The sequence below is a fragment of the Penaeus japonicus genome, unplaced genomic scaffold (assembly GCF_977035675.1).
Source record: "Penaeus japonicus unplaced genomic scaffold, GWHDUDI00000001_assembly GWHDUDI00000026, whole genome shotgun sequence".
In the NCBI taxonomy this organism is placed as follows: domain Eukaryota; kingdom Metazoa; phylum Arthropoda; class Malacostraca; order Decapoda; family Penaeidae; genus Penaeus; species Penaeus japonicus.
The window spans coordinates 15123190-15135689 of NW_028234428.1; the positions used below are offsets into that span (position 1 = coordinate 15123190).

The following is a 12500-nucleotide window of genomic DNA, read 5'->3' on the forward strand; positions in this document are numbered from 1 at the left end:
CATCATCATCGTCGTCATCATCACCATCATCATCAATGTCGTCGTCATCATCATCATCATCACTGTAGAAGATGCGGACAAGATAAATAATTCTGAAGATGAAATGTGGCGTCTCTCTTTCTGCCTTCCCTCTCTCTCTCTCTCTCTCTCTCTCTCACTCTTTCTCTATTTCTCTCTCTCTCTTTCTCTTTCTTTCTCTCACTCACTCACTCACTCACTCTCTCTCGCTCTTTCTCTCTGAATCTGCCTTTCTCAATCTATCTTTCTCTATCTATGTTTCTCTATCAATATCAATCTATTTATCTTATTCTATCTTTCTCTATCTATCAATCTCAATCTATCTATCACAATCTATCTACTTCTTTCTATATCCGCCGGTTATCTCTTATACCCAATAGTTTCTTTTATCTTTCTCTATCTATTCCATTATTCCTCCTTCTTCTCTCTTTAATTTTAACTTGTCTTTCTCTATTCTACTAATGTATGTCTATTTTTTTTATTCTACTTCTTTTCCCCTAATTTTTATTCTATCTTCTATCTTCTTTATATCTATATTTGTTTATTTATCTACAAGTATGGTTAACACTTTATTTATCTATTTGTCTATATTTCTTTAACTCTCTCTCTCTCTCTCTCTCTCTCTCTCTCTCTCTCTCTCATCTACTTCATTTACCTCATTTACCCGTCTATCTATTCCATCTATCTACTTACAACAAATCATTCAACAAATACGAAATATTAAAAAGAAAAGAAGAAAGTTAACTTATACTACACACAAGAACCTATCAGCAAATTCAAAATACCAATGAATTCACTAAAATCCCCGAATCTCCGAATAAATCCAAAATCAATCAAAATGCTATCCATCAGTATTGATAACATCAAACTTCACCGACTAAATTAACCTGAATTAAAAGATAAAATAATCCCTCAATATTGAAATTCATCTAACACATCATAGGTACCACAACTAATATGCCTACCAATAATTATTGTTATAATTATATAATTATTGTTATAACCATAATTAACTATGGCTGAATAAAAAACTAATTATCAAGGGTTAACTCATCAATTATGAAGGATTAAGCTATTGATTAACACTCTTTGATTGGTTAATTAACCAAATGATTATACCAAGAAGAATAAGAAAGATCATTATCAATTAGCTAAGAGTTTAATCTGACTGGTATATATACTGAATCAGCAATGACTAAACGGCAAACATTAACGTCTAAAACACCAGTTATCAATCTCTAGACATTACCAGACATACAGCTAATTAACAGACAGGGAAAAAAATAAGAAAGGTCTAAAACCCAGATAAATATCTATGACTTATCTATGACAATTATCCAACTGAGACAACTTAAACACCATGCCAATTTCTAAACTAACAATCACCAAATACCTCAACGGCCAATTACCAAAAGACCATTTCCCTATTTTGATATAAAGACCCCCCAAGAATCTAAATTGTGATTCCCCTAATAAAAAATAAAAAAAAATCCTAAAAAACAAAACAAAAAATCCTTAAAAAAAAGACCCCTCTAAAAAAAATCATCCGAATTGTGATCCCCCTAATATAAAATAAAAAAAATCCCTTAAAAAGACCCCTCTAAAAAAAATCATCTGAATTGTGATCCCGATGAAAGAATACTCACTCGTCATCATCATCATCGAAGATGTCCCAGGCCGAGGTGCGTGCGAACAGCACCATCATGGCCATCAGTAAAGACAACAGCGCCCTGGGGAAGCAAGGAGAAAAAGACACAGGGATGAGTAAATTGCGAATAAACAGAAGAATATATGATAAAGATGGGGATATCTGAATAGAGAGATGAACAGGAGCGGGTCGGTCTAAAAACAAAGAAATGGATGAGAGCAAATGGTTAGACAAAAATTTAAAAATAAAATAAAATAAACAAAGATGTGGATTACTCCGTAAATATGTAAATGGATATATAAGTATATGATAAGCATATGAAGAGAGAATGTAAATTAGGTAATAAATATAAAGATAGCGGACAATAAGGCAAGAGAAGTACAAAGGAAATTCGTAAACTCTCAAGTACTTTCATCTTGGCGCCGGTAGATGGCATTTGTTTAGACGGTGAAAACAACTGTACTAAATATACACTTTAAAAAAAGAGAAGAAAGAATGTGTGGACTTTAATGTGACTGTGAAAGTAGCCTTGTTGTTGTTCTCCGTGAAAATAACTTTTATCCTTGAGTAATGCTCTTTTTTTTTAGCGGTGAAGATAATCAGGAAATCTTCAGCGACTTATTCTCAAGAAAGTATTTTATACAAGAGTACATTCTTTTAGCGACAAGAATATTTGTGGGGCGAGACTGAAATATATATCTCTGTGATATATGCACATTACGGTCATTATCATTCGTTATTAAATGTGCTCATAAATTTTCACTTATCTAAAATTTTGCTAGGATTCCTATAAATATTTCATGTATTGATTTGATTTTCCAGAAATAATTGTATCAAAATAAGAGTTTTGTCATATATGGAACCACTTATTGTATTTTTATTTTCATTTTACATAAAGTATATACTTGTATGCTTAAATAACTGTGTTTTACGTAATATTAATATACTGCATGTACGGACTTGAAGACATATCTTATCCATAATCTATATATATTATGTTCCTTCTTTTTTTTCCTTTCTTAGAGTATATATATATAAAGGTAATGAGTAAAATACCCACATTTATTTTGATTTTGAAAGATTTGCGCATTCGCACCTTCATCTGAAAATAACCGGAGGGAGCGGGTACATCAAAGGACGAATTTATGCCATATTTTCTCAGACATCTTTCAGCCTCCGGTTCTATTTTTGCTTAGGGATTTAAGCTCCAAATAAATAAGCAAATTGCGCATTTATTCTATATTTGTGAGTGTGATTTCAAAGACCGCGGGAATTTAGGTATAAAACCACCAATTTTATTGACATTCAAGTTGTCAGTTTTGACATAATTGGTGGCCATTTTTTTTTTCTTAAGAATGACAGATCAAGGATATACATTTATATCCTATCAATAAAAATACAAACCTTGCAAATTATATTGCCATATTTGGCGATATGCATAAGATTCGTGCACAGTGATTAGGTTGAGCACATGGTTGTAACACGATGCCTTTGTCAGGAAGAGTAACTAAGGAAAACTTGAATAGATTCGAATGTCCGTGTTCAGTGCCAATTCCACTGAATCCCTCCCTGTTCAATACGGATCTTGGGGCATCTCGGCATCTCGTTCAATGCCAATCCCACAGTGACCAGGTTCAGTGCCAATATCGAAGTGCCCACGTTCAGTGCCAGTCCCCCAGTGCCCATAATCAGTGCCAATTCCCCCATGTTCAGTGTGTATTGTTTATTTTCCAAACGTGTTCTCCCTGCTAGCATAAGGGTACATGTCTATGCTAGGCTAGTTTCGCGCTCAAACGAAGGTGCTTAGAGAGGCCTGGTCTAAATATGGTGCTCCTCGAGGTTCCTCTCTCGCAATTTTATTTTAGCCCGCGCTCTCTCTCTTTCCTTTTTCTTTGTCTCTCTCTTTCGTTCTTTCTCTATATATATCTCTATCTCTCCATCTCTCTCTCTCTCTCTCTCTCTCTATCTATCTATCTCTATTTCCCACTCTCCTTACCTCTCCCCCCCTCTCTCTCTCCTTCCCTCCCTTCCTTCCTCTCTCTCTCTCTCTCTCTCTCTCTCTCTCTCTCTCTCCCTCCTTCCCTCCTTCTCTCTCTCTCTCTCTCTTTCCTCCCCTCCCTCCCTCTCTCCTCCCCCCTTATTCTCTCTCTCTCTTTCATTACTTCCCTCCCCCTCCCTCCCTCTCTCCTCCCCCCTTATTCTCTCTCTCTCTTTCATTACTTCCCTCCCCCTCCCCCATCTTCCCCTCTTCTGGCTCTCTCTTTCACACACTCCCTCCCTCCCTCTTTCCTTGTCCGTCCTTCCCTCTCTCTCTCTCTCCCTCCCTCCACGAACACTCCCTCAGAGCCGATACCACTTTTTCCCTAGCTGTCAGTATGAGCGAAAACACACTTTCGTTCCCACCCAAGCGAACCTCCACTCGTTTGTAACAAAAACATTTTTTTTTTTATTACCCAACCTCATAAAATATACGAGAACAAACACACCACGCCATAATGACCCCCTTGATCCGGGGAAACAAAAACAAAAACGAAAAAATATTCTTGGCATGTTGACCTCTTGACGGCCGCTTTAAAGACGTCTTTGACGGCTGTCAAATGCGAACTTTACTGGCAGGCGAACAATCTTCCCAGATAGGACCCCCCCATAAGCCCATCCTCTCCCCTCCGACCCCCCCGCGCCCTGCCCACCCACCCGGGGAAAACATCAGACGTCAAGTTATCTTTGGACGGTACGAGGGAAAGAGAGAAGGAGAGGAGGGGAGAAGGGGGGATAGAGAAAGAGAGGGAGGGAGAGAGAGAGAGCGAGAGCGAGATAGAGAGAGCGAGCGAGAGAGAGAGAGAGAGAGAGAGAGAGAGAGAGAGAGAGAGAGAGAGAGAGAGAGAGAGAGAGAGAGAGAGAGAGAGAGAGAGAGAGAGAGAGAGAGAGAGAGAGAGAGAGAGCGAGAGAGAGAGAGAGAGAAAGAGCGAGAGAGCTAGAGAGAGAGAGAGAGAGAAAGAGCGAGAGAGAGAGAGAGAAAGAGCGAGAGAGCTAGAGAGAGCGAGCGAGAGAGAGAGAGGGAGGGAGAGGGAGAGAGAGAGAGAGAGGCAGCGATTGATAGAAAGAGAGAGAGGGAGAGGGAGAGAGAGAGAGAGAGAGAGAGAGAGAGAGAGAGAGAGAGAGAGAGAGAGAGAGAGAGAGAGAGAGAGAGAGAGAGAGAGAGAGAGAGAGAGAGAGAGAGAGAGAGAGAGAGAGAGAGAGAGAGAGAGAGAGAGAGAGAGAGAGAGAGAAAGAAAGAGAGCGAGAGAGAAGTAGAGGGAGAAAGAGAGAGAAAGAGCGAGAGCGAGCGAGCGAGAGAGAGAGCGAGAGAGAGAGAGAGAGAGAGGGAGATGGAGGCCGGTGGGGCATTCATTGTTTATCTTGGCCAAGCATCCCGGGCACCACAAACGGCGCAGTTGCAACATTGAGCCACTTGCTCACATGCGTGCGAGCTCGTGGTAATGCAGAGGGTATCTGGCATGTATCTAATGGGGATTTGTACTACGTAATTATACATATATACATATATATATATATATATATATATATATATATATATATATATATATATATATATATATATACATAAGCAAATATGTATGTATATATATATGCATTCGAATATGCATATTCATGTATGAATATGTATATATATGCACACATATATGTATAGTATTTGTATGTTTGCTTGCGTGTGTGTACGTAAAGAGATCGTTCCCCCTTGCTCTAAAAAAAAAAACGAAATGAAAATGATCAAACCAGCAGATACAAAAAGAAACTTCTCGTTCGAAAACAGATAACCATTTAAACCTGAACGTCCGTCTATAAAGACATAGACAACCCTAGGATAAAAAAAAAAAGTTTAATCTACTCTCGGCATGACAGAAGCGAATCGGTCTCTGCGTGCTGTCATTTAGACTAATGGCGCCTGTCGATTCTATGCCTCATCGTGTGTTGTCATGAGAAGAGCTACGTGTTTCATGCTGGTGTTTCATGCTGGTGTTTTATGCTGGTGTTTCTTGGAGTCACTGTGAGGCTACAGTGATTTATTTTCACCGTTGGGAGTTTCCGTCTGTCACTGCTGGCGGTTACAGGTTCTGGGGTTCGTGACGGAAATACACATATTGAATCAAAACTATTGATAAGTTGCCAAAGCTTTGGTTGGGAAATACCCACTATATCTAATTTACTTTCGTTACGTGTGAGGCCTAGCACACACATACACACGTGGTCTCGCCCCACCTCTCTCTCTCTCTCTTTCTTTCTCTCTCTCTCTCCTTTCTCTTTCTCTCTCTCTCTTCCCCTTTCGCTCACTCTCTCCCTCTTTTGCTCTTTCTCTCCCTTTATCTCCCCCCCCCTCTCTCTCTCACATACACACATATATACATATGTATATTCACACACACACATATATATATTGTAATGTGATCCACCATCACCTTCAAATTGCTTTTTAAGTGTTTATTCTATACTTTGTTTGTTGATGTGAAATTCACAAAGTCATTCTTTTATCTAGAATTGAAATTTAGATTTCTAAAAAAAAAAAATAATAATAATAATCAAAATAAACTAACTGCCAACACGTGCAAGAAATCAAACAAGCGCGCATTTCAAAATATTTTCCTCTCGTCTTCAAAGACCCTTGCTTAAAGAAAAATAAAACTCGAACCCTTCCTAGTTCTGACTCCACTTAAAACTCCCTATTTAAAAGCAAGTTAAGAAAGAGAGTACAGAAAAAAAATTAAAAAAAAAACATTCGCAGCGTCTAATAGTGTGTTCTATTTTCGAACGTCCACGCATTCGAACACCGACCCCACCCTCTTTCGTCTTGGTAATTAACCGACCAAAAAAAAAAAAAAAAAAAAAAAAAACTGACATATATATAAAAATAAGCAAAAAAAAAAGTGCGGAGTGACTAAATGTTTCTTAAGGGTTGGGTGAGTGGGCGGTTTGGGGGCGGTGGGCGGTGGGGGTGGGGTGGGGGGTTAGAAGGGGGAACACTTCCTTGAAGAGATAGCTTATCTAAGCCTACTTGCATTAGCGTGGTGGATATATAAATATGATGACTATTACCTTAGGCTATTAACGAAGGCTTTCCTGGTGATGCTTTATTAAGAATTTCATCTCTAATAAATATTTTTATTTTTTTATAATACGATGTACACTTATTTTAGTGTATCTAACATATTTGTTAGCGTTCATGTAACTTTCTAATTCAAGGAGCCTCTATATGTAATTATATATTTTTTTGCAATGTAATTCATTTATTAGATATATCTTTTAACACTCATTAAAGATTATTTTATGATTAAGAAGCTATGTTAGTCCCAAATTGTATACAAATGTAAACAAATATTATACTTTGCATAATCATTATCATTACATTATCATATTATCATAAACAAAAGTTTTAATCATCATTAACGCTTTAATTACAGCGATGAGTGACAGCATCATCACAAAAGGCAATCATTCCCCTTCACAACACCATCAATCAGTCACCACAACTTTACCGTCTTCAACAATTCACTTTCATCACCATTAGTCATTAGCCATCACCATCATCACTTACTCGCTATCACCATCATCTGATCGTAACAGAATCCATACTTCACCATCATTATCAATCAGTCACCATCAACCACCAATCATTCATCATTACTCACTCACACCATCAAGCACGTTTATGCATCACCACAAACAGCCATTCTCTTTCCCCATTAATTAATCACCATCGCACAATCAAAACATCATAGAACCATACAATCATCTTTGCCACAACACACCATAACAGAACCAGACCATCACATCACCATCAACCTCGTAGAACCACACCATCACATTAGCATCATCTCAACACCATACTCATCACAGAACCACACCATCTAGCGCAGTGCGAATGCCCTCCCAAAATGTTGGCACGATTCCCCATGCCACGAGACACCGAAGAGAGAGAGAGAGAGAGAGAGAGAGAGAGAGAGAGAGAGAGAGAGAGAGAGAGAGAGAGAGAGAGAGAGAGAGAGAGAGAGAGACGAAAGAGGGAGGGGGGGAGCGCGCGAGAGAGAGGGGAGAGAGAGAGAGAGAGAGAGAGAGAGAGAGAGAGAGAGAGAGAGAGAGAGAGAGAGAGAGAGAGAGAGAGAGAGAGAGAGAGAGAGAGAGAGAGAGAGAGAGAGAGAGAGAGAGAGAGACGAAAGAGGGAGGGGGGGAGCGCGCAAGAGAGAGGGGAGAGAGAGAGAGAGACGAAAGAGGGAGGGGAGAGAGAGAGAGAGAGAGAGAGAGAGAGAGAGAGAGAAAGGTACAGCGGAGACTTCGGTGATCTAGAGGGCCGATACAGCGTGGCCGAGATAGGTGTTGAGTGAGATGAGAAAAAAAAGAACTAGGGTGAAAAACGAGGGAAGAGGGGAGAGGGGGATAGGGGGAGGGAGGAAGGGATGGAGGGGGGGAGAAAAGGCGGGGGGAAAAGAGAGGGATAAGGAAAAAGGGGAAGGGATTGAGAGATAGGGAGAAAAGGCGGAAGAGTGAGAGAAAGGGCGAAAGCGAAGGAGATAAAGAGGGTAAGGGTGGGAGGGTAAGAAATGAAGAGGGAGAAACTGAGGGAGGGAGGGAGGGAGGGAGAGAGAGAGAGAGAAAGGGAGAGAAAGAAAGAGAGAGAGAGAGAGAGAGAGAGAGAGAGAGAGAGAGAGAGAGAGAGAGAGAGAGGAACAAAGGGGCTATGAACAAGCAAGAATGATGAAGAAGAAAGGGTAAATAAGAAAAGTTAATGATGATGCAAAAGCAAAAGAGAAAGAAATAAAGAAACAACAACAACAACAAAAATACGATACTATGCGAATCTACAATCTGAATAAAAGATAAGATTAAAGAAAGAATGACAACAGTGATAATCATGAAAGGAAACGAAAGACTAAAAGTAAAGAAAGGGAAAAAGTAAAGACACAGATCTTGCATATCTAAATTCTTGGGTAATTTGATATAAATCACGAGCATGATAATAATTCTAGTGAAAGTTGAGAACCAATAATCAGTAATTACCTGAAAAAAACATTTCAGTCAGTTTGGGTTTAAGATCAATTCAAGACTAAACTATTTTAACAATATAAAAAAAGAAGAAGAAAAAAGTAATAATAATTCAGAAGTACATTTTTTCTTTTTGTTTTATTTATTTATTTATTCATTTATCTTTTTTTTTTACTGTCATTGAAATCTTTATACGTACAACAAGCAGTATCTTAAACTGTATATTTGCTTTGAGAAATTCCCTATGTCAAAACCCGATTAAAGATCAAAATCACGGCATTCATCGAGACAGTTTCATCATAATAGTAATAGTTGTAATAATACTATTCCTAATGAAATAAGTAATATCACCAATTGATCACCATTAATATATTATCATGTTTTTTTCGGACGAAATTTCGCGTTTACAAACATCAATCTCAAGGGTAAGTTTTTCTATTTATTTATACTTCATCACGTTATCCCAATATCCTCAATTATGCATATAGATCTATTTACGACACATGCAAATACAACATATAAAATTTTAAAAAGACAAAACATAAGAAGAAAAAAAGCGACAACTTAAAATCAAACAGAACTAGATACTCAAACACACAATAATAACTATTCCCCAAACTTTACCATCTGTTGCAAAATTGAACAAATTGAACAAATGGAACAAATGAAACTCCTAAAGGATAGCAATCCCTTCCCACGTCTGTCTGCCTGTCTGTGATCAAAAATATGCATGACTGGCTGGCTTCCCGCTTTGAACATCCGGGAAACTTGTATCATGTGAGGTTAACCAACATGATGTATCACTTTGTTCACTTGTTCATTCGTGTGATTTCATTCGTGCGATGCAAGGGTTTTGTTTGTATGGTTATGGATTTGTTGATTTTGTTGTTTATCTGTTGAATTTTTCTCTTTTTTTATCCTTTTTTGTATACGAATGCTCCATCTATTCGGAATAGATGCCTATTATGTATATTTAAAACGCGCTGAAGTGCATGTTGTATCTATCTTTAAGAGTAAAACTCATCACAATTGATTATTTATCAATATATCCCTTGTCATTCGCCATTCAATAAAAAAAAATCCAAATAACAATATCCTTCTTCTATCATGAACCAAACACCTCGAAATCGAAAAATACAACTCACAAACTAAACCCACATACATTTAACAAGGATCAAGGATCACTATCAACATGCTTAATTAATGTATTTATATCAAAATGAGCAACGTGGGTGCAGTGTCTAATGTGAGGCAGCTGCGGTCTACAAGAATAGCTTTCTTTGGCTGCGCACGTGAAAGCCCCGCGTGAGCACATTCTTTTGTTTTCCGCAAGTGTGATTGTTTCTTGAAGGAGTTTAAAAATGGAAGATTATAATGCGTTTCGATGAGGTGGTATTAAAGGGATGGAAATCTATTGTGTAGGTGTGTGTGGGATGTATAGTAATAATTATTTTTTTTTTGGGGGGTGTGGTTAAATTTTACTATTTTTTTCGTTATAGCCTTTAGTCTTACTTTTTTGTTATCTATCCTTTCGTTCATTCTGTAACGTCATTCAGATAAAAAAGACACGTCTTCTTATCTCTTTCTCCGCGATGGCTAAGTATGGTCAGCGCCTGAGAGTCAAAAGCTTATCACTCCCCGGTTTCCTTTCACGTGTTTAAGAGTTAAAAAAAAAAAAAAGTGAGACGCAATGTTCACAAATATTTTTCAAAAAAAAAACTGGAAACGAGTTGAATTGGTGACTTCTTTGAGGTTTGAATATACGAATATGATGAAATATAAGCTAGTCGTAGAAACAAAAGCCTCTGAGTGTCAAATTTGCTCCAATTTGCTCCAATCCAAATCAAAATGTCAAAACGTCACTAATTATATACTCTCTCGTCATAGCCGCACCCTAACGCGCATCCTTTTCAGTTAATTAAACGCTGTCCGCCGCACAGTTCTTTCTTTCCACATCCTATTCCTCGCAAGAGAAAACACACTCAAAAGAAGACTTCTTTCCTCTCAAATTTTGTGTTTGGAAATCTGATCATCATCATTATCATCACTTGCCATCACACTTCGGTCGGTCAAGAACATAGAAAACGAATCAGAGGTTCTGTGTGTGAGTGAGTGAAGGGGTAACTGATCTATCTTCTGACTTACTTATTCCTCATGGTTGCGACTCTTCTCGGAGACTGGCAGAGACCAACTGGTGATGCGAACGGCCCTGCTTGGCTCACCGGCCCCGCTGGAGGCACTCTTGGCATCCGGTGGCACCAGGTGCTCGCTCGGAGATTATTTTAAATTATCCACTGTCCTTCGTCTCCCTTTTCAGATTGTTTAACGTGCACGGGTTCCTTAGCTTATCGTCGGGCACTTCGATTAAGAGAGTGGGGGATTTTTCAGCGTGAAATAACGCGTCGTTTGATGTGTTTCCGGATTATGAACACGTTTTGGAAATCGGCGATGGTATAGGGATATGCGAATGATCATTTAGAGTCGTTAATTATCTCGTAGAGCGAACGAGGACCGGGTAGTAAGATGTTGGCAAGAGGTTGTTCGAGGATTCCGCGGCGGTAGTTAGCTCCGCCCCCTTCGAGCCCCTGGGAGGAAGCGGGGCCTAACTATCACGAAAAGGAGCAAAGGATACGCAACGCTATACTCATGCACTAGAAGAACGACTCTCCACGAAGGAAAGAACTACATTCTACCACGCGGCTGACCTTCCATCGGCAGTTTCCTGGCAGGTGAGAGGACGGTAACAGGGGCCCTGCAGTGAGCGTGACAATGCAGGACATCATCCCCTGCAAGAAGCGTAACAGGTGCATATAGCTGACAGTACCCACAGGAGGGAATTTTTAAATAGAATTTCAAGCAATACGAAAGTAGAAAAAGTAAGTATCAGCGCACATTAATTAGTTAGAACAAAAGCTTGGGAAAATCCGTTGCCAAGAGAAGGAGAGATACAAAGAGAAAGATTAGAATGCAGAGAGAGAGAAAAAATAAAAGAGGGAAAAACAGAGGTAGAAGAGAGAGAAAAAAAAAGAAAGACAAAGGGATAGCCATTTTTATAGAAATAAAGAAAAATTAAGTAGAAAAGCAGTGTGTGGAAGATAAACCAAAACATGAATAAACAGGAAGCAATATAAAAGATAGAGGGACAGGATATTAAATAAAATAAGCATTAAGATAATAATTTCGACCATGATACATTATCTCACAGAAAGATAAACTATTTGTAGAGGAGTGTTATGAAACTACGCAGAAGTAAAGGACAATATATTCAGACTATGAGAAACAGACAGACATACAGAAAGAGACAAAGACAAAGAGAGAGTGAAGGAAAACTAAGTAAGCAGATAGAAACAAAGAGAAAGAGAAGGGAAAAGACGCAAATAGATATTGCGCGTAATAATTCCAAAGGAAATGATAACGATAACGATAACCATATCTTATTACTAATCATTTCCTGACTCTGATAGAGATAGACATATCTGTTAAAAAAAAATATATATATATAGCTGTAGGTTAAACCAAAACAAAAGTTCTAAGAGCTTCACTAAAGGAAAAATTAAAAACCATCAACTTTATTCATTTACTTCAAATCAACGGCGCATAACCCATCTATCATCAGAAAGAGTGAGATATCGCCATCTATTATCAGAAAGAGTGAGATATCGCCAGGGACAAAAAAAAAAAAAAAAAAAAAAAAAAAAAAAACAGTTACAAAAAAAAAAAAGGTAATGGTTCAACACGTGCGCATGTTTCTCTGAAATTCTCGCATCCATGTCGACAAAGTGTGTTAGATCCCGCGGGC

The 12500-nt window shown here is 38.4% G+C and overlaps 1 protein-coding gene across 1 annotated transcript in view; it reads right to left on the reverse strand.

The window, feature by feature from the left end:
• The window catches only part of LOC122248461 (uncharacterized), an 11784-nt gene extending 359 nt beyond the window's left edge, over nt 1–11425 (reverse strand). The window contains exons 1-3 of the mRNA XM_043008475.2: nt 10847–11425; nt 1665–1748; nt 1–62 (exon numbers count right to left, since the gene is read on the reverse strand). The exon at nt 1–62 is cut by the window's left edge and continues 359 nt beyond it. Coding sequence (XP_042864409.1) covers nt 1–62; nt 1665–1748; nt 10847–10950 — 250 coding nt within the window. The 5' untranslated portion in view covers nt 10951–11425. The remainder of the gene's footprint in view (nt 63–1664; nt 1749–10846) is intronic.
• Between the last annotated feature and the right edge of the window lie 1075 nt (nt 11426–12500).